Raw genomic sequence first — 19,758 nt, forward strand, 5'->3', positions numbered from 1 at the left:
CGGGGCCAGGGGGCCTGCTGCTCGGGCTCCGCAGGGCAGGGTAGGGGGTGGGAGCTGAAAGGCTGTGAGGGCACCAGTCGGGAGCCAAGAGCTCAGGCGCATCGCACTGGCAGCCCAAGCCCCGTGCTCGCCCAGCTGTGCCAGTGTTCGTACGAGACAAAGACACAGGGAACCGTTACCATGGCCTCGGGGGGTTCATTCTTGGACAGGACATAGGTGTGTGGCATAATCCAAGCAGTTATTACAGAGTTTTAGAAACTAAAGTTTTATTTCCCATTTTTTAAGACAAAGGAAATGAGCCAAGTGCTGGCTACAGTGCAGAGATTCAATAGCCTACTGAATCACACAGCGGGACTCGGTGCTTCGTGAATGAGAGAGAACGAGACAAGGCCACCGTGAGAGATGTGGGGGGCTCTGCAGAGCAGGACAGAAGCCTCACTGTGGGCTGTGTGTGTCCCCAAAATCACGTGGCGAGTCCTACCCCACTGTGCTGGCGCTGGAGGCGGGCCTGTGGGTGATTAGGTCAGGAGGGTGTGGCCCTCGTGAATGGAATTAGTGCCCTTTCAAGAGCAGACACTAGACGGGCGGTTCACTGTGAGCCCAGATGTGGCCTCACCACACCCACCTGCTGGCACCTGGGCCCGGACTTCCCGCCTCCAGACTGTGAGAAAGAACAGCTGATGTTCCCGCCCACCGGTCTGCGGGGTTTCCACTGACCAGACAGGCGGCAGAGGAGAGGAGGCAGGGGACCTCAGGCCACTGTGGGCAGCAGGGCACTGAGTAGGGGGCACCTGCCAGACTTCAGGAGGTCGCTGGCCTGGGCCTGAGTGAGGGCCCTTTGCTCCTGTGTGACCTGCCTGAGGAGGCACTGGGAGGGGCAGGCCCTGGTGGCTGGCCACAACCCAGGTGCTCCAGGCAGGGCACGCCCGTTAATCCGCACGGTTGGGCAGATGTGGCCGACAGAGCAGGTGTGTGCTCTGAGCCGGGGGGTGAGCTGGATGGGAGGCAGCTCCTGCCCAGGTGGCTCCTGGCCTGCGACTGGACACGGGGCCCAGGCCCCCAGACCCCCACACGGTGGCTAAAGCAGGTCAAGGGGAGGAAAGATGACCCGTGGTCACACACCCGGCATCGCCAGCCCTGGGCTGCGGGATTTGCTCCTGTCGTCCTGGGAAATTACAAATAGCGCCTCTCTGTACGCTGCCTGGGTCCCCGTTTGGATGATCAGTGACCGGGGCCCCGGGTTGTTTGTGACTTAAAGCCCTGAGGCTGCAGCCACACGGTCACTGAGGTGCTGGGCGGGCGTCAGAGCCAGACCCTGGGCCGACAGTCCCGAGCGTCCGGGCACGTTGTGGCACCTGAATTGGGGGTTGTGATAAAATGCCCGGTCAGTATATCATCCCCAACCCCAATTCAGGGGCCACACTGTTGACTCACCTTCCCTGGGCCTCGCTTTCCTCCGGCTACAGGAGGGTATAACCGGCTTTGTAAGGCCTTATTGCCCGTGTTTAACAAAAGAACCTTGGCTGTGCCATCAGAGGGGACCGCAGCTGCAGAGGAGGGAGGGGGCGGGACTGGGGTGGGGGCGGGGCGGGCAACTCCGGCCCAGAGCTAGGCTGACACAGGGAGATGCTGTGGTGGGAAGGGCCTCGCAGCCTGAGCCCTGCAGGCCAGCAGGGGCCCCCCTCCCCTGGGACTGCAGAGGAAAGGGGACCTTCTTGCCACAAGTCACACGGCGCGGGTGTTGGAGTTAGTGGTGCCGAAGGCTCCGGTTTCCATCTCTAGGGGCGAAAGGGGCCGTGGGTGTGGAAGGCATGTCCACCACCGCCCTAGCTCTTCAAAGCCAGTGCTTTCCAGCCTACACGCGCCCCCTGGTGGACGGGGACGCAGGTCTCAGGACTCCCAGTGGCTCCTCGAGGTGGTGCCAGGTCCAGGCTGCCTGAGCCCAAAGCTGCACAGGCCTGTGACCCAAAGCCTCGGCACGCCCCCAGCCGGGCTGTGCCGAGGGCCAGGGTCAGACCAGGCATCCACAGCTGGCTGGGCCCCCAGCACAGGTGAGGGCGAGGCTGCCCACACAGCTCCCTTCCTCCCTCAGGGGGGCTGGGAAGACGGGGGGCTGTCTTGGCAGAGGGTCGAGGGAGTCGAAGGCTGGGGGGTCCCTTCACTGCTGAGGAGCATGGGGTGCCCAGCGCTGGGGTCGCTGTGTCTCCTCCTTGTCTGCGGACGGTTGGTTACACTTTGAGTAATAATCACCCACTGACCCAGGGACCGCTTTCAGACAGAGGCGAGCGTGCCCAGACGACCGGCACAGGGAGGGCGCAGTGTGGGAGCAGAGCACCCGGGACGGTCCTGAGACGCAGGTCAGAACCACAGCCGGGACCCCGCGGCCCTGGGCCCCATCCTGTGGGCTGCACCCTGGGTCCAGGGCCTTCCCGGGCCGCGTGGCCTCTCACCCGGCAGGGCGTGGCCCAGTCAGTGCTTTCTCCCCAACCCCCACTCCAGGCGCCAGGCTCACTGTAGGCGCTTACGTGTTCTAGTTTTTCACTGACGTTCCCATTGCAAAAGTCACACCGAACGCACAAAGTGAAAACATGGAAAACAGAGAAGGAACCTCTACAATAATACCGACATCCCCAGTACGTGTAGACTGTCACTGTTAATATCCTAGGAGGCCCTCTTTATAGTTTTAACAATCAGTTTCATATCCCAACCGTTCTACCTACAATGGTATCATTAGCATTTTATGCAATCAAATTCTTATTGGGCACATCCTTCTACATGTACATATATACGTATATGTGTATATATATATTGTTGGCAGTTGATACAAACTTTTAATAGTCACATAATATTTCATGGATTGGATTTTCAAAAACTTAGCTCAGCATTTTCCTGTGGGACACCCAGACCTTTATAATGCTCTACATACACCTGGTGAGGCAGAGCCCCTTTGACCTTACTAAAATGCTCCGGATGTGGGATTAATGAGTCAAAAGTATGAACAGTGGCTCACGGTTCTTGACACGTATGTACAAATTGTTTTCCACGTCCTTACTCTCTCGTTCTTACTGCTTACTCGCCAGCACTGGGCTTTAGCAGCTAAAAAAGTATATTTGTAATTCCATGGTTAAAAATGTTTGCTAATAGAATTCATTGCATAGTTATTTAAGTCAGCATAAACTTAATTCTATCGCATGGTTGGTTTGATTAACATGCATTTAATAGGATATCTATTCTTTCCGTGAACTGATATCCAGGACATCTCTCTCGTGAATTGCCTGGCTTAATTCTTGGTCCGCTGACCTTTCATTGTTTGGTGTGAGTCACAGAAAAAGAAAGGCCACTGAGGGGAGCGGACGGAGCCGCAATCACGTCTGCGTGCTTCCGGTCCAGGGCCAGCGGGAGCCAGGCCCGGCCGCAGTGACGCCTCAGGGACACGGGCCAGGAGTGCGACTTCTGACCCAGCCACTCGTCTGTTCCCGGCCCCCCTGGAGGCACTGAGGACCCGCTGCGGGCTCTGGAGGCCAGGAGCCAGGGGAAATAGCAGCTCAGTGGGGAACAGTAGCCCCGGCGTGGAGAGGAGGTGGTGGCTGTTTGTCTCGTCACCGGAAGAAGGGCAGTTCTGAGGCCTCCACCCCGAACATCGCAGACAAGGCATAGGAACGGGATGCGCGGCATCGTCTGGGAAGGGCGTTTCGGCTTCAATAAACCCTCAGGTCGAACCCGGAACACCTCGGACACCTGGTGTGACAGGTGATCCAACAAGGAACGCTGGTCACTAGCGGCATCTCTGCCCTGCTGGACCACATTCGGAAACACCCATGAACTTCCGCAGGGGCCGGGGAGAACGGATTTGTCCGTCCTTTAGGAAGGATCTGGAAATTCACTCACTTCCTTGGAGTCAGAAGATGGCGTTTGGCAAGCAATGAATCTTGGCGTTAACCGCAGTATAAAAAGATGAGCAGGGTGCCCGGCCGGCCTGGCTCAGTGGTTGAGCATCGACCTATGAACCAGGAGGTCACAGTTCGAGTCCTGTCAAGGCACTTGCCCGGGTTGCGGGCTCGGTCCCCAGTGTGGGGCGTGCAGGAGGCAGCTGATCGATGATTCTCTCTCACCATTGATGCTTCTATCTCTTGCTTCCTTCCTCTCTGAAATCAATAGAAATATATGTTCAAAGATGCACAGAGAAGCATTGTTATAGTAATAGAAACAGAACAACAGGGTGCAGTTAAATCAACTCGGGTCTGTTTCCTGAAAGGGGGGCTCAGGTGTGGGAAAGCATTTCTGATGGAAACTGCAGGGCTGGACCTTAGTTTTATTAAACACCGGTTTTTACACCTTACCCACCAACACACACACGCACACACGCGCACAGGAAGCCGTCAGCGCAGCAAGTGCCTTTCCTGGTCCTATGTTGTCGTGCGGTCGGTGGGCTGTGGCTTTTTACTTTTCCACGTGTTCCATCGCGACAGCGGCTCCTCGCTGTCAGAGCCGGCGCCCTGCTGCCGGCGCCACGTCGGCGGCAGCCACTCTGCGGGCGCTCCGTGCCGCGCTTGTCGCCCAGAAACCCAGTGCTCCCTCCTGTGTGCCCCTGGGTGCTGGCCCACCTCCCCCTGTAATTACACTGAAGCAACTTTACTCCCGTGAAGACTCAGAATTCCCACCGGGGCAGGGGCTGCTGCAAACGCCGCGGGGGCTTGTCCACCGAGCGTGCTTCTGAAGCTCCTCAGGTCCCGAGACAGAAGCACACGGACGGGAAGCGTCTGCAGCACGGGGCTCGGGGCGCCTCTCCCGGGGAATCTGTGCAGCGGCCGCCCGACGGCCACGCAGCCAGTCCGCCCAGCCCACTGCCCGGGACAGCTGGCAGCAGGGCCCAGAGGTGGGCATGGCATCTGCCTGCCTGCGCTTCCCCGGCCCAGGGCATAGCCTCCGGGACCCCCAGGAAGCGCCAGCGACGGAGACACGCCCTGGGGAGTCACAGCCACAGGTGCACCCCAGTTCTCCTCGTCCAGGTGCACGCCTCGGAGGTGGGCTGCTGTGCCAGGCGCCCAGGGCGAGGGAGACGGAAAGCGGCTGAACATCGGGTGCCACGTGGTGGCGGCGACCAGGCACGAAGCCCTGAACCAGGCGGGCGTGTTCCCCGCTGCTGGAGGTTCTACCTCGGGGGTTCTACCAGCCCCCATCAAGGGACTGGAGGTGGCAGTGACAGAAACAGAGCACGGGCCAAGGGCACAGTGACCTCCGGTCGGGCCAAGGGCACAGTGACCTCCGGTCGGAGTTTTGCTCCCTCACCAGGTTGCAAGATCTAGAGACCGGGCTCCCGCGCCCGGGGGACGTAGTGCCTGTGCCCGCTGCTCCCATCCCGGGAGCCGCCTCTGCGCCCTCCCTGAGGTGAGAATGGCCCGGAGCAGCTTCCCCGTTTGCTTTAGGACACAGAGCTTCCTGTGGTGACCTCTGAACCACAGAAAGTGAGCGTCACTGCCCTGGCCGTCCAAACCGTTCTGTTTCACCCTTTAAGTTAAAAGTCAGGTCATGTATAACAGGACCTTGTATTCTTATTTACCACGGAAATGGTAGCAAAACGGTGCTTGCGCCCTGGCTGGGTAGCTCAGTTGACTAGAGCATCGTATCGATACGCCAAGGTTGCAGGTTCGATCCTTGGTCAGGACACATACAAGAATCATCCAGTGAATGCATAAATAAGTGGAACAACAAATCCATGTCTCTCTGTCTCTCTCTGTCTCTCTCTGTCTCTCTCTCTCTCTCTCTCAAAAAAAAATCGATAAATAAAAAGTTTTTTAAAAAAATTATACTTGGTCAGGAAATGAGCTAATTAAGAGAAAAAGAGGCCCAGCTGGCGTGGCTCAGTGGTTGAGTGTCAACCCATGAACCAGGAGGTCACGGTTCAATTCCCGGTCAGGGCACAAGCCTGGGTTGCGGGCTTGGTCCCGGGGGGGGGAGGGGGGTGCGTGCAGGAGGCAGCCGATCAGTGATTCTCTCTCATCATTGATGTTTCTATCTCTCTCCCTCTCCCTTCCTCTCTGAAACCAATAAAAAACATTTTTTTTTTCAAAGAAGAAGCAGAAAACAAAGGAAACGTTGTAGAAAGTAGTCACTGCTGCCAAGATGTGTCCTCAGGAACAGGAAAGTCGGTGTCCGGCACAGAAACCGGGATAGTATGATATTTGGGGTTTTGTGGACATAGACCCTATTTTCTCCTCGGGAGCAGCATCCTGGGTTCACTGGAACGTTGTTTCCCCTTCGTGGCCAGCCGTTCTTCTTTAGGCGACAAGCGTGTTAATAGAGCACTAATTGGTTTGCTGAAGGTTTTTCCTGATCTAACTATTCACGAGGCTTCTGGATTCCATGATGTTAAAGATGGAGGAAATCTTGGCGGTCAACCAGCCCACCTGGCGTTTGCAGGGAGGACGTGAAACTCAGCAAGGTGGTCCCGTGGCCTGCTCAGAGCCAGGCAGCGAGTCCTCTCACTCAGATTCAGCTCCCGCTCCAGGCGAGCGCTCCTCCGGCCTCCGGGCCTGCACTGAGCCCTCAGCCTGCTTCCCTCCGGCCTCCATTTCCCAGAACTGGAAACAAAGTTGCGTCCAATGAGAGAAACATCTCCTCTGGTTCCGGGACAATTCGCTCCCTCTTGCTGGGTATGTCTCTGAGCTTTATTGTAACCTCCCTGGGAACACGTGGATGCAATTTCACGTCATCTTCTTTGAATCAGTTTAAAGATATTGAGGGTATAAATTAGCATTTAACACACACACAGAGGGGGAGGGGAGAAACATGAATGCCTACTGGACGAGTTAGCTGAAGTTGTATTAGATTTTCAGATTCCCAGAAAAATCAAACGAAGCCTTCATTAGTCACAGCCAGCTACCTCATATATTAAATATCAGGATAATTTTTCTCCATGCTACTAACACGGAAAAGTGATACCAACACATACACAACATCAAGGAAAACAGCTTCGGGGAAAGGATATCGATTTGACCCAACCCCTTTCCTCCAAGTACACCAAGAATTCTGGGCAATGAAAATATAGGGAGTTCCAAAACCTGTGTGCACACTCTTTGAATAATTAAAAAGGCAGTGCTTATTAAAATAATTTCACTTTCACAATTGAGTTATCAGTGTTAAAGTGTGTCTCCATTTTGGGGGACACCCTGTAGATATTTAACTGTGATCTTGAGCAGTACAAGGTCCTTAGTCCACAATCATTTCGTGTCGGATACGTCATTCTAGTTAACGCACGAGGAAAGGAGAAGATAAGGAACTATTTCCTGAATAAAGACTGGCATTGAAAAAATCTTTTCCTTAATTAGACAATTCACCCAGAAAATCTATTTAACTGAAAGTTCTCATTTCTCCGAAGAATTCCAGCTACTTGAGCATTCACAGACTTTACTGTCCCCATGAAGCATGAACCATGGGTGGCCTGAAGCGCTCATAGAAATCAGGCTGATGAAAAGGGGATTGTTTTGTAAAAACAGTGAAAGCTGCTGCACTGCGTGGTCCCGGGCATTTGATTGCATTTCATGAGCTCTCTGCTTGGGGTGGGGTGGCCGGCAGCGAGGGGCTGAAATTGCTCCCAGAGTGTGCACTCCCCGCCTTTTATTTCAGACATCAAAAGAATCACCATGCCTGGAAGCGAGGGAAGGCTTTGGGCTTGGTGAATCAAGATAACGTGAAATAAGCCACTGGCAGAAAGACAAGTACCATGAGATCTCACTCACATGTGGAACAGAATAAACACAGGCAGACAAAATAGGAACAGATTCACAGACACAGAGACAGACTGGCAGCTGTCAGGGGGAGAAGAGTTGCAGGGCTGTGTGAATATACTGAAGACATTAACCAAAAAAAGTCTATATAATAAAAGCCTAAGCGACCGTTATGGCTGAACGACCAGAACAACAGGTCACTGTGATGTGCACTGACCACCAGGGGGCAGACACTCAGCCAGAAGCCGGGCTCATGGCTGGCGAGCGCAGTGGTGAGCCTAGTGGTAAGGAGCAGTGAGCAGGCGGGTGACAAGGAACAAGGGGTCCCGGACTGTGAGAGGTCACAGGCTGGGCTGAGGGACCCCCCCCCCAGTGCACGAATTTCATGCACCGGGCCTCTAGTAAATAAATAAAAAACTCATAGACACAGACAGCAGTATGGTGATTACCAGAGGGAGAGGGGGAGGTGGAAGAGGGTAACGGGGGATAAGTGGTGATGGAAGGAGCCTTGACTTGGGGTGGAGAACACACGAGACAATATACATATGACGTGTTATAGATTTATACACCTGAAACCTATACAATCCTATTGACAATGTCGCCCCCACAAATGCAATAGAAATACAAGAAGCTCACTGCAGGGGAGCAGCTGCTGTCCCACATGCTCGGGCGGTGGGACAGGGGAGGGCGGAGCCTGGCTGATGCGACCTCACCTGCACGCCTGGGAAGGCGAGGCGCTCCCACAGGAATGGGGAGCCCATAGTGCGCTTGCGTGCTGTCCACCTGAGCAGAGCAGAGGATAAAAGTGAAAACCCAGCCGCTCACCCCAGTGCCCGAGCTTCCACCCTCCGTGCTTGGCGTGTGTAGACAAAACTCGACGGCCTCCAGCACCTTTGTTCTGACATCTTCACTGCATGTCAAGAGGAAAAGGGAAAATGGCGTCAAGGCAGCGCGCCGGCCTTGTAACGCCTGCTCTTCCTGTCCTCCAGGAGGAGAGGCCGCGGCGGCAGCGGTTTCATGCCCGTCAGCGTTTTACTTTCTCGGGATATCAAGTGGCTGCCGCCTCATTTGGCTCAAATGAATGACAGGCTTAGAACACATAAAGGAAGTTCAGGCTCGGTAACACCCCTGGCCTTAGGCAGACCCGTGAGAACGGCCACTGCGGCGACAGGAGGGCGTCCTCGCCGGCCCCGCTCACCTCTGTGGAGGCCGGGCAGAGCGAGCGCCTGCCGTCCCTTCAGAACGCGGGGACGGAAAAAGGGCCAGTGCCCGTCCCTGTGGTGCAGAAGGCCCTCGCTCAGGGTCTCTTCGTGATCCTGACCATGTTTGTCGTGGGAATTCTTTTAAAACGCTGGTTTGAGCCTGGCAATGTGGCTCAGTTGGTTGGGCGTCATCTTGGGCCCCGAAGGGTGGTCAGGGCATGTGCCTGGGTTGCAGGCTCCATGCATGGCGGGCAGAGTGCGGGAGGTGGCTGATCTATGTCCTGCTCTCACGTCAATATTTCTGTCTTTCTCCCTTTCCCCTCCTCCCTCTCTAAAAACTCAATTAAAAAATCTTTTTTTTTTTTTTTTTTAAATAAAAGCTGGTGTGAGTGCTGCTCTTGGCGCACAGAGCGCGTTTCCGGTGACATCGGGCATGTGCAGTGATGGTGCTGGCGCCGCGGTAGCCGTGGGCGGAGGGCAGGGGCAGGAAGCGCGGCAGCCCTGTGGATGCTGCAGAGAACACACGTCCCGTCTCCCAATCCATTGAGGAGCGCCAGGGGTCCGGCTTCCCGGGGCCACTGGTTCCTATTTGGCTGCACATTGGAATCACTGGGGGTCTTCCGGGGCCACTGGTTCCTGTTTGGCGCACATTGGAATCACTGGGGGTCTCCCCTAGATGCTGGTCGTCGGGCAGGCTGATGGCCGGCATGGGATGCTTCAGAGCTCCCAGGTCCCTCTAACGTGCGTCAGAATCCAAGAGCCCTGAAGGAGCCCCCCTCTTTCCCCCCACCCCACGCCCCGGAGAGTTTGGGCTGGCCCAGGGTCAGAACTGTCTTCCTGTCACCCAGCGCTGCAGTGGGACACCATCCCCCGGCTGCCCAGAGGTCTCTGTTGAGAAAGACTTTGCCTCATCACCCAGATCTCAGCTTACCCCACGGGCAGTGGGTGGCGGGCAGTGGGCGGCGGGCAGTGGACAGCAGGCAGTGAGCAGCAGTCTGTCTCTCCAGGCTACTGGGTGTCTGATGACAGGGACCAACTCCTGTGGGGTCCTCCCTCCAGGGCCTCCTCCCCACGGCCTCCTCCCCACAGACTCCTCCCTCCACGGGCTCCTCCCCATGGGCTCCTCCCCACAGACTCCTCCCCACAGACTCCTCCCCACAGACTCCACCCCACAGGCTCCTCCCCATGGGCCTCCTCCCCACAGACTCCTCCCCACAGGCTCCTCCCCACAGACTCCTCCCCACAGGCTCCTCCTCACGGGCTCCTCCCCACAGACTCCTCCCCACAGGCTCCTCCCCACAGACTCCTCCCCACAGTCTCCTCCCCATGGGCTCCTGCCCACAGGCTCCTGCCCACAGGCTCCTCCCCACGGGCTCCTCCCCATGGCCTCCTTCCCACAGGTTCCTCCCCATGGGCTTCCCTTCGGAAGACTCCCGTCTCCCCCACATGCACCCTCCTAAGCCCTGCTCCCTGGAACAGACACCCCGAGAGCTGCTGCCGCCGCTCTGCCTTCCCCTCAGGCCCCCTTCTTGCCCTGATAGGCAGCCCAGGGAGCCTCCTTCCAGTCCCTGCAATGCCCACGCCCATGCCCACGCCCGCCTCTGCTTTTCTCTCCAGCGCTTTCTTCTGTGGGATCTACCTTCCCAGCCCCTCTCTCCAGCCTGCTTTCTCACCAGATTATAGGTAGAATGCAAGCAGCTCGCGTCTCACCTCATCGATCTCTGTGCACAGAGCCGGCGCCATTGAGTATGAAGTGGGTAGATCCCAGGTTTCCTTTCTCAGCCCCGGGTCATGTCAGGGAAAGGTGACTGCTAAGACAGTCGATGCGCTTTGATGTCAATGTACCTAAGTCTCAGGCGACAGGCTGCCGTCTTGGAGAATGAGGACGGCGGGTGGGCTATGTCGCCTTCTGTGGGAAGTTCGAGTCCCCGATTCTCCTGAAACGCAGGTTCTTTCTGCTGCGGGCGAGCCCACGGGTCCTGAGCCCACGGGTCCTGAGACGACCTGTTTGCCAGATAAATGCCCAGGAAACCGTAAACCACACGCTGGTTCAAGCTTTTTAAGGGCAGCCTCCCTAGGGCCACCTCCTGGGTTAACGCTGTGTTTTGTCTTCCCCAACCAGATATTCATCTTTGAGAACAACATCTACTACTGCGCTCACGTCGGGAAGCAGGCCATCCGCGTGGTCTCCACGGGGAAGGAGAACGTCATCTACAACGGCCTCAGCGACTGGCTGTACGAAGGTGAGCCCCGAGGAGCGGGGTCGTGTGGTTGTGTGGTCTGTGGTTCCATGGTTGTGTGGTCATGTGGTTCCATGGTTGTGTGGTCATGTGGTTCCATGGTTGTGTGGTCATGTGGTTCCATGGTTGTGTGGTCATGTGGTTCCATGGTTGTGTGGTCATGTGGTTCCATGGTTGCTGTGGTCAAGTGGTTCCATGGTTGCCATGGCTGTCGTGGTTGCTGAGGTTGCCATGGTTGTGTGGTCATGTGGTTCCATGGTTGTGTGGTCATGTGGTTCCATGGTTGTGTGGTCATGTGGTTCCATGGTTGCCATGGTTACTGTGGTCATGTGGTCACTGTAGTCGCCACTGCCCCTGGTGGTGGCTGATAGCGTTTCCTTTCACGTTAAATATAAAGCCAGCTCCAGCTTCTGAGGTTCTGCTAAATTACAACAGACTGTTGGGGTGTCAGGCAGTGGCGGGAGACGGGGCAGGTGTGGGGCTTCCCAGGACCCAAGCTCTTTGGCTCAAGGGCAGGACGCTATCCTGGGAGGCACGTTGTACGCGAGGCAACTCTGGGGACACTGGGCTGTACACAGGTTTCTGACTCGCTCCAAGAGGCCGAGTGCCTCTTCTGCCCCAGGGTGGGCAGCGTTGGGAAGGAAGTAACCGGTTAACACTTCTGAAAGGAGCGGATCCGCGTGAGCTGCCGTCCAGGGTCCTTGCCTCGTGGGACGTTTCCTACCCCTGGTTTCCTCTGGCGTGAGAGGACCCAGCTGTGTGCACTATTCAACAGCGAGGCAGCGGAGTGAGGGGCTCTGCTCTCAGCACGTGGGACCGCCCGCTCAGAGGCCCTCCCCGCCCCGCGCTGCTGGCTGTTCGGCCAGGCTCCGTGCCGAGCACCATGCGATTTCCTCACTTACCCTCCGCCTCAGGTGTGTATAACAGATGGATGCTGTGATGGCATCGCAGATGGGTGCCTGAGCGACTCACCGATTCTCACAGCTCTGGAGGCTGATGGTCCCGGGCGAGGTGCGGTGAGGCGGCGCCTGGCGAGGGGTCACTTCCTGGTCCTCACTTGGTGGGGAGAGGCACGCCCTGGTCTCCGCACCCCCTTGTGGGGATGTCACCCCACGGCCCAAGGCCCCACTGAACACTATCCCAGTGGGGGTCCAGGCTTCAGTGTGTAGCCCCTCCTAACAGCGTTCCCGGTGATGACTGTGACTGACACGTGGCGGCTGAGCCCAGTGGGGTTCGGTCATCCACCCGTGGTCACCGAGGTTAAGGGAGAGGCCTTAGGGAGTCACGTTGTCCAAGTTCTGGACAATTGCCTTTCCGTAAACCCAGATGTGAACCTGGGACCTGCGCACCCAGCGCTGGGCTGAGGTGTGGCTCACATGCTGCTCACCTGCCCGCGGGACCACGCGGCCACCACGCGGTCTGAGCCGAGGGGGCTCTGGGTGTCATCAGGCGCAGAAATCGTCTCTCCCCCCTCCGCCCCGCGTGGTGCGGTCTGCAAGCTGTCACCGGAGACAGCTTCCCATCGTAGTCACTGAAAACACTAAAGTGTGGCGTTCCAGGGCTTGGCCTCGAGGTTTACTACAATCTATATATATAAAAGGCTAATATGCTAAGTGTCCTTCCCACTGTCCGACCAGTCGCTATGGTGCACACTGACCACCAGGGGGCAGACACTTAATGCAGGAGCGGCCGTGACGCACACTTGCTATTTACAGAGAAACAGCAGCGCAGACCTGGCCGACAAGGCAACTCTCGGCTTCCCCCAAGTGGGACACAGGCCCCGCCACCACCCCGGAGTGACAGCCCATCAAATTGCAGCCAATGCTGCCGAGACCCCATGGCACAAAATGCGGCCCACAGCCCAGCCCAGAAATGGTGGCTGTGGGCACCGGGTAATGACATCACATAGCAACGCCTGGCTTCCTCTCCCTAGCGACTAGCCTCCTTGCAGTTTCTTCAGCCCAGGAACAGACTTGCTTTATAGCCAGGTGGAAACATTTCACACTTTAACCAAATGTCTGTGAAGCATTTTCCCATGCCTCATCTCATTTGGTCCTCACAGAAGTCCTGGAGTAGGTAGACAGGAGACTCGGTGGAATCCTATTTTCTTTCATTAGCCAGAAAACAGATTTAGAAAGCTTAGAAACTTGACCTGACTGAAAAGAAGTAAGAAATGGTGGACCTTGAAAGTGATTTCAGGTTTTCTCACTGCGCAGAATCTAGTCAAACACTGCTGCAGTTAAATATTTCACCCTTTGTTCTCCCTGCATGGTCTACAATAATAATCTGCTCCATGCTGATATTTACTGCCGTGTTGCTGACAACTACCTGAAAGAAGTTGGGGTGCTTCACTGGGCTGGAGAAAGTTTAGCTAAATCAGAAAGCAGGTCTACTTAAGCAAGTTTATTCTATATCTATGAAAGGCTAAGTTGACATGCGCATGTGCCATACATATAAAGCTCTCTCTGGCGCCAATCGCACGGGTGTGTTTCGATCTGTCATTGTCGATCATGAATTTGGTTGACACTTCTATTACAGAGAAAGGGCAAATGGCGATATTAAAGTATTTCTTCTGATTAATTTCCTTTCAATGTGCACTAGTTGAGATATAAGCGGGCTGCAATAGAAGGCACAGTTGTAAGGACACCGTTTCATGTGTGTGATAAATGCAGGTACCGTTTAGCCCCATCAAGACAGGCCACCCAGCACCTCAGGAAGTACCCCAAGCCCCTCCAGTCAACTGCCCCCACGCCCTCCCTGAGGCCACCACCATGGGCGGCTGATGTGGCCGCCTCATCGACTCAGTGTCGTTCCCTGGATGGTTCTGGATGCAATGCTGAGATTTCTGAGGCTGGGGGCCCTGGGAGGCCGGCTCCTTTGCTAGTAATGGGAAGGTAAACTGCAGATTGCCTGTTTCTATCCTGTGACTTAATGTTTCATTTCCAGACACTCCCTTAAAAAAAAAAGGGAGGTGGTTAGAGCGTCGGCCTGTGCACTCAAGGGTCTCAGGTTCAATTCCCAGTCAAGGCCAGTCCCTGGGTTGCAGGTTCAATCCCCTGCCCTGGTCAGATTACATGTGGGAGGCAACCAATCCATGTGTCTCTCTCACATTGATGTTCTCTCTCTTTCTCAGCCCTCCTCCCCCCTTCCCTTCCACTCTCTCTAAAAAAAAATTCAATGGGAAAAATATCCCCGGGTGAGGATTCTTTTCAAAGAAGGGCGGGGAGGCGGGAGGAGAAATGCGCTGCGAGTGAGGGCTCAGAGGGGCTAGTGGAGAGCCAGCGCAAACTCCCACCGCAGTGGGAGGAGCCTCGGCTGCCCGGGACTTGTTGACAGCAAAACGCCCCGTTGATTTGTTTTGTTTTCCAACAAGGATCGTGAGCACACTGAACATTTCGGGAGGTTGGAGGACGAGGGAGAGAAGCCGTGGGTGACGTGCGGCTGCCAGAGTCTCCGTCCCTCCACCCAGGTTGGCCTGTGGGGAGACCTTCCCCGGTTCACGGGTGCTGTCAGCACCGGCTGAACTTCGCCCAGACGCGGGCTGTGGCCCAGACCACGTGTCTCACGGCCCCTGGGCTCCCTGACCCGTGGTGGCCACACACTGATTTTAACAAGCAGAATGTGTATCTTGCTTTTATTCTTCTGGTCAAATGTTATGCAGATACATTGAATTTTGATTTCAGTATAAGATTAAAGACTGCTTAATAGGGTCCTGCCGCTGCTGTAAGGTTTGCTGAGGTGGGTTGGCCAGAGCTAAAATGAAGCCGTGGCAGAGGTTCTGGCGGGCTCTGCGGGCCCTGTTAGGGCTGCGCTTTCATGCAGGCGTCAGTTGCAGAGCCCCGGCCCATCGGCGTGCGGCCGGGAGGTGGGTTCCCACGCTTTTCTGGAGGCGTCTCCGCTGCTAGTGGGGCAGAGGATGTTGCTGCCGTTCGTTTTTTATTTCATCATCGTCCTGCACACAGGGAATAGTGGAGCAAGGAAACGTGGGCCCCTGAGTTTCTAACAGTGAGACTAAGTCTTTCAGTGTTTCGACTGAACCAGGAGACAGCCATACCCTATGGCCACGGCGGGCACGGCGGGCGCATGCGTCACCCAACATGAGTACCAGTACTCAGACACGCCAGCGGCAGGCAGCGGCGTGTACCCTGGGCAAGCGGACTGTGTGGGGTCATTTGAGAAGCGCGTCTCTTCCCCGTATAGACACACCTGGTCTGCCCAGCTCCTCGGAGCCGGCGGCGGAGGCTGGGTGGGGCGTGACCTTGAGATGATGCTGGTGGAGCGAAGCCTGGAGTATCAGGAGCTGAGAAAGTGGCTTGAAACGGGTTTATCCGATATTTGCTTTGGGATAGATGCAGCCCGGGCTGGCTGTAACCTGACTAGTGCAGAGATGAAAGCTCCTTGGGAATGTGGTCGGAGCCGGGGACCTGCTGGGCCGGCAGCCTGACCGTGGAGGTCAGCAGTGGTGAGGCTACCCGGCCTCTGCTCGCTTCCGCGGGGCCCGCGCCTGCACCGGCTGCTCGGCGCGCAGGCAGGCAGCACCTGTGGGCAGTGCCCGAGGGGAGAGCGTGAGGACGGGCTCTGCTGCGCCCTGGCCCCGACCTCACTCTCCCGTGCTCTGAGCACCCTCCATTTCCTGCAGCCCCTGCTGCTGCCGGCTCCCCCTCCTCCCGGGGTCACAGCCCCACGGCGCTCGGCCCTCCCCCTCCTCCCGGGATCACAGCCCCACGGCGCTCGGCCCTCCCCCTCCTCCCGGGGTCACAGCCCCACGGCGCTCGGCCCTCCCCCTCCTCCCGGGGTCACAGCCCCACGGCGCTCGGCCCTCTCCCTCCTCCCGGGGTCACAGCCCACGGCGCTCGGCCCTCCCCCTCCTCCCGGGGTCACAGCCCCACGGCATTCGGCCCTCCCCCTCCTCCCGGGGTCACAGCCCCACGGCACTCGGCCCTCCCCCTCCTCCCGGGGTCACAGCCCACGGCGCTCGGCCCTCTCCCTCCTCCCGGGGTCACAGCCCCACGGCGCTCGGCCCTCTCCCTCCTCCCGGGGTCACAGCCCACGGCGCTCGGCCCTCCCCCTCCTCCCGGGGTCACAGCCCCACGGCCCTCGGCCCTCCCCCTCCTCCCGGGGTCACAGCCCACGGCCCTCTGTCCACCATCCCTGTGCTGACTGCTGCCGTTCACTCGGGGCTACTGTGGAGGAGGGGATGTGGCTGGGCTGGGCTGGCCGAAGAGGCCCCTTCCCAGAGCTACTGCTAGTGGAGGTGCACTCTGAGTTTGAGCTCAGAATGTTCTAGAGCTCCCACTGTGGTCAGACCTGCTGTGGGGGCAGGGCCGGAGCTTAGGACTTATCTGGGGGGGTCCCACAGTCCTTACCCCTCACGGTCAGACTCCCGCCCAGAGGCAGCCCAGCGGGACCAGACCAGGCCTGTGGGTAACCCTTCACACGGTTTCCTAAAACGCCTCCTACGCAGCCAGCAGGGACGGCGCAGGTGTTTGTCCTCTGGAGACGGAGCCAAAGGTCAGGCGGGCCCCACGGGCCCTGGGGGCCACTCACTGACTCACGCTCCTGGTGCGGTCCCGTGCCCGACCCTTCCGATTCGAGGCGGCAGGGGCTGATGGAGGGAACGGACTTCTCAGGAAGAAACGTTGTCACGGCCTAAGTGTTCACAGGTGTCCGTGGAATGATTTCAAACGTGTGTGCTTCCCACAGGAAGTCTGTCCACCGAGAGGAAGGGGCTCCTTCCTGTCCATCTGGTCACCCAGGCCTGGCCGGTCCCGTGAAAGCAAAACACATGGAGTAACATTTCCGTGGGACATGCATGCGGTCTTTATATTCATGGCGAACCAGATACTTGTGAGCTGTGTGTGCCGCACTGCATCGTGGCGTGTGCGTGGCGTGTGCGTGGCGTGAGCAGACCGAGCCCGTTTGGACCAGGTGGTCGCTGTCCTGGTGAGTAGCCTGGCCGTGGCTCGGGGTGTGGCACGCACACCAGCTTTTACAGTGAGAACATGTTTCCAAATCTCCCTGACACACATGTGGAGAATGAGGATGTGAAAGGCTCACGGAGCCACGTGGGGGCGCATTCTCGATCGGGTTCTTCCAATGCTACCCATCTCTGAGGCCCTTCCGTTCCAGCAAAGTGGGAGTGAACGCAGGCCCCGTCCTACACTGTTCAGACCAGACGTGCCGTTTAAAATAAGTGACAGCCAGGAGGTCAATGGACTTGGAGTCATACTCAAATCTGGTGACGAACGGGGTCTTCGCAGCAGCTGCCCCTGCCTTTCAGCAATGGCCTCGCTGCTGAAACGCAGCATGAACTTAATGATCATTCAGTGTTTTGTGTCTGTTCCTTGTCTGGAAAACGAGGTTGACAGCAATTCTGTTTCCCAAAGTCATGGTGGAAATTAAATGAGCTAATTAACGCAGGGACCCTCCGTGGATGGGCTGCTGCTCCAGCAACCGTTCCTGTGCCCACACCAGTCAGACAGCCGGTCAGACAGCCGGTCAGACAGCCGGTCAGCCCTGCGTGCTTTCGGCCAGCATCGCTGGGGTCGGAGCCCCCAGCCCGTGGGTGGTCAATGCCAACCCAAAGTCCATCTCCAACTACTGATCTCTTCACTCACGAATGATCGTCCGTGATATGTGTCTACGGGGAGTGTGTTTTGAGTTCCAAGCCAGCCTAGAAAGGGTATCTGTGCAGATGGGCCCCCGGGGGTGGGGGGCTGTCCTCGCAGTGAGAGCACAGCTGGGATCACACCCCCGGCCCCTCTGTGTGCCTGACAGGGCGCAGCAAGAGCTCGGAGCCCGGTGCCATTATGCCTCCTGGTCACTTGCAGCATCACCTGCTCTCAAAGATTGCGCCCACCTCGCCCCTACTTCTCAAGGAGGCTGTGGACGTGCGCGTGGCGGATAGCATGGGGGACACAGAGGAAAGGCCACGCGGTTCAGTGGAGGCTCCTTGCGCTGTGACGCAGAAATGAATGAGGAGACCTATTCCAGGCGCGTCCCTCGGGGCGTTCCCTGACCCGCGGAGCTGTCCTTGGTGTGCAGATTTCTGTGTGTATCCAACCGAGTGAGGACGGCATCCTAAGGCGGCGACCGGAACACCAGGAGCCTGGGAGGATGTGACAGCCATTGCGACGGCTCTCAAGGACCCGCCCCCGCCCACTGGCTGGGCCGCTGCACCTGCGCCCACGCTCCTCACCGGCCCCTCGGGTCCCATCAGACCCTGCGTTGCCATCTGGGATGTTCCCTGCACACGGCCATTCTCACCCACCCTGGTGCGCAGCCTCGGCGCCGACATCCAGGTGCAGGTGTGTCCTCGGTACCGGCCCTTCTCCTGCGTCCTGTCTCCCTTTGTGGGGTCAGGTGCCCACAGGGCTGTGAGCTCGCTGGCACAGGCCCGTCTGCGTTTTCCTGAAAGAAGACGGCCATGTGGCTACCGGTTCTGTAATCACAGAGTAGGGACTGTGGGGCTGAAATGGACCGTGGCGGCCACCTGGTCCCGGCGTCAGCACACGTCTCTGCAGGGGCCGGTGTGGGCCTGCCGTCTCTGCCCGCCCCGCCCCCTCCCCCACGCCGCCATCACAGCGTGGAAACAGCCAGAAACTGACGTCTGAGTTTCGCGTAATCTCGCACTCGTGACCTGCTATTGTTCCGAGGGCTTTCTCGGCCGGCAGTGTGAGAACGCAAAACCACCTCTCAGCGCCCGGGTCTACGACAGGAGATGGATGTGCCCGCAAAGCCACAGGGCGTCCACCCCCGTGGATCGGACCCTCACGTGAGCGGTAAAGTGGCTGACGCCCGAGGACTGCACGCGGGGCTCCTCGGCCTGGCCTCTGGCCAGTCACCGTGTGCCATTGGCAGTGATCACGTGATGCTAAGGCTCGCCTCTCGCGTGGTCCCTGCTCCCGAAGGCAGCCTCGGGCTCTGGATGAAGGCGGGAGAACACGGGGATGGGAAAACCGAGCCAGCATAACCCAGCTGCCCGAGAGCTCGTGCTTTAAGTGGCCCCTCAAGAGGGGCCAGCGCGTGTCCAGCTCCCCCAGCTCCGGGCTGGCAGCGTGGCCGCGGGGAGGCCGGGGGTGTGGCCCCACACAGCTGTCCCGTCGCAGGGCTCACAGCGCAACTAGGAGAAAGTGGAGACAAAGTCTGTGGCGCCGTCCTTGGTCACCACATCCCTGGGGATGTGACACACCCAGGAAGGCTGCCAACATCTCGGGCCGCCCGCCCGTCCGCCGGGGCTCGGAGGTGGCACGCGGCCGCCCACATCAGCCAACACTCCACCGCTGCCCCGTCCTGTCCTCCCGCCCCTGCCCCGCGTGCAGGAGGCTCAGGTGAGGGTGGGGGGATCTCGAGTCTCTGGGACTCACACAAGAACAGACCCAGCTCTTGGCCATCCTCCCCCAAATCCTTTACTCCTGAGCCGAGTTTCAGTCCATGGACTCTCCAGGGGCCTGGCGTCCTGTGGATGGGGGTGCCGTTCGAAGAAAGGGAAGCCAGGAGTGGGGGTGGCGAGTGGTCCTGGCTGAGTTTGCAGGCTTCGGGAGATAGGCTGCTGTCCCTGGGGTTCCTCTGCCTGCGCCTCCAGGACGT

At 57.9% G+C, this 19,758-nt stretch overlaps 1 protein-coding gene across 5 annotated transcripts in view; it reads left to right on the forward strand.

Annotated features, from left to right (window-relative positions):
• Positions 1 to 19,758, forward strand: part of DPP6 (dipeptidyl peptidase like 6) — a gene marked incomplete at its 5' end in the record, with an annotated part of 648,278 nt that overhangs the window by 558,999 nt on the left and 69,521 nt on the right. For all 5 annotated transcript variants that reach the window (XM_079786477.1, XM_079786476.1, XM_079786475.1 and 2 more), the window contains one exon: positions 11,052 to 11,172. In XM_079786477.1, coding sequence (XP_079642603.1) covers positions 11,052 to 11,172 — 121 coding nt within the window. The remainder of the gene's footprint in view (positions 1 to 11,051; positions 11,173 to 19,758) is intronic.

Source organism: Cnephaeus nilssonii, assembly GCF_951640355.1.
Source record: "Cnephaeus nilssonii genome assembly, chromosome: 12".
Taxonomy (NCBI): Eukaryota; Metazoa; Chordata; class Mammalia; order Chiroptera; family Vespertilionidae; genus Cnephaeus; species Cnephaeus nilssonii.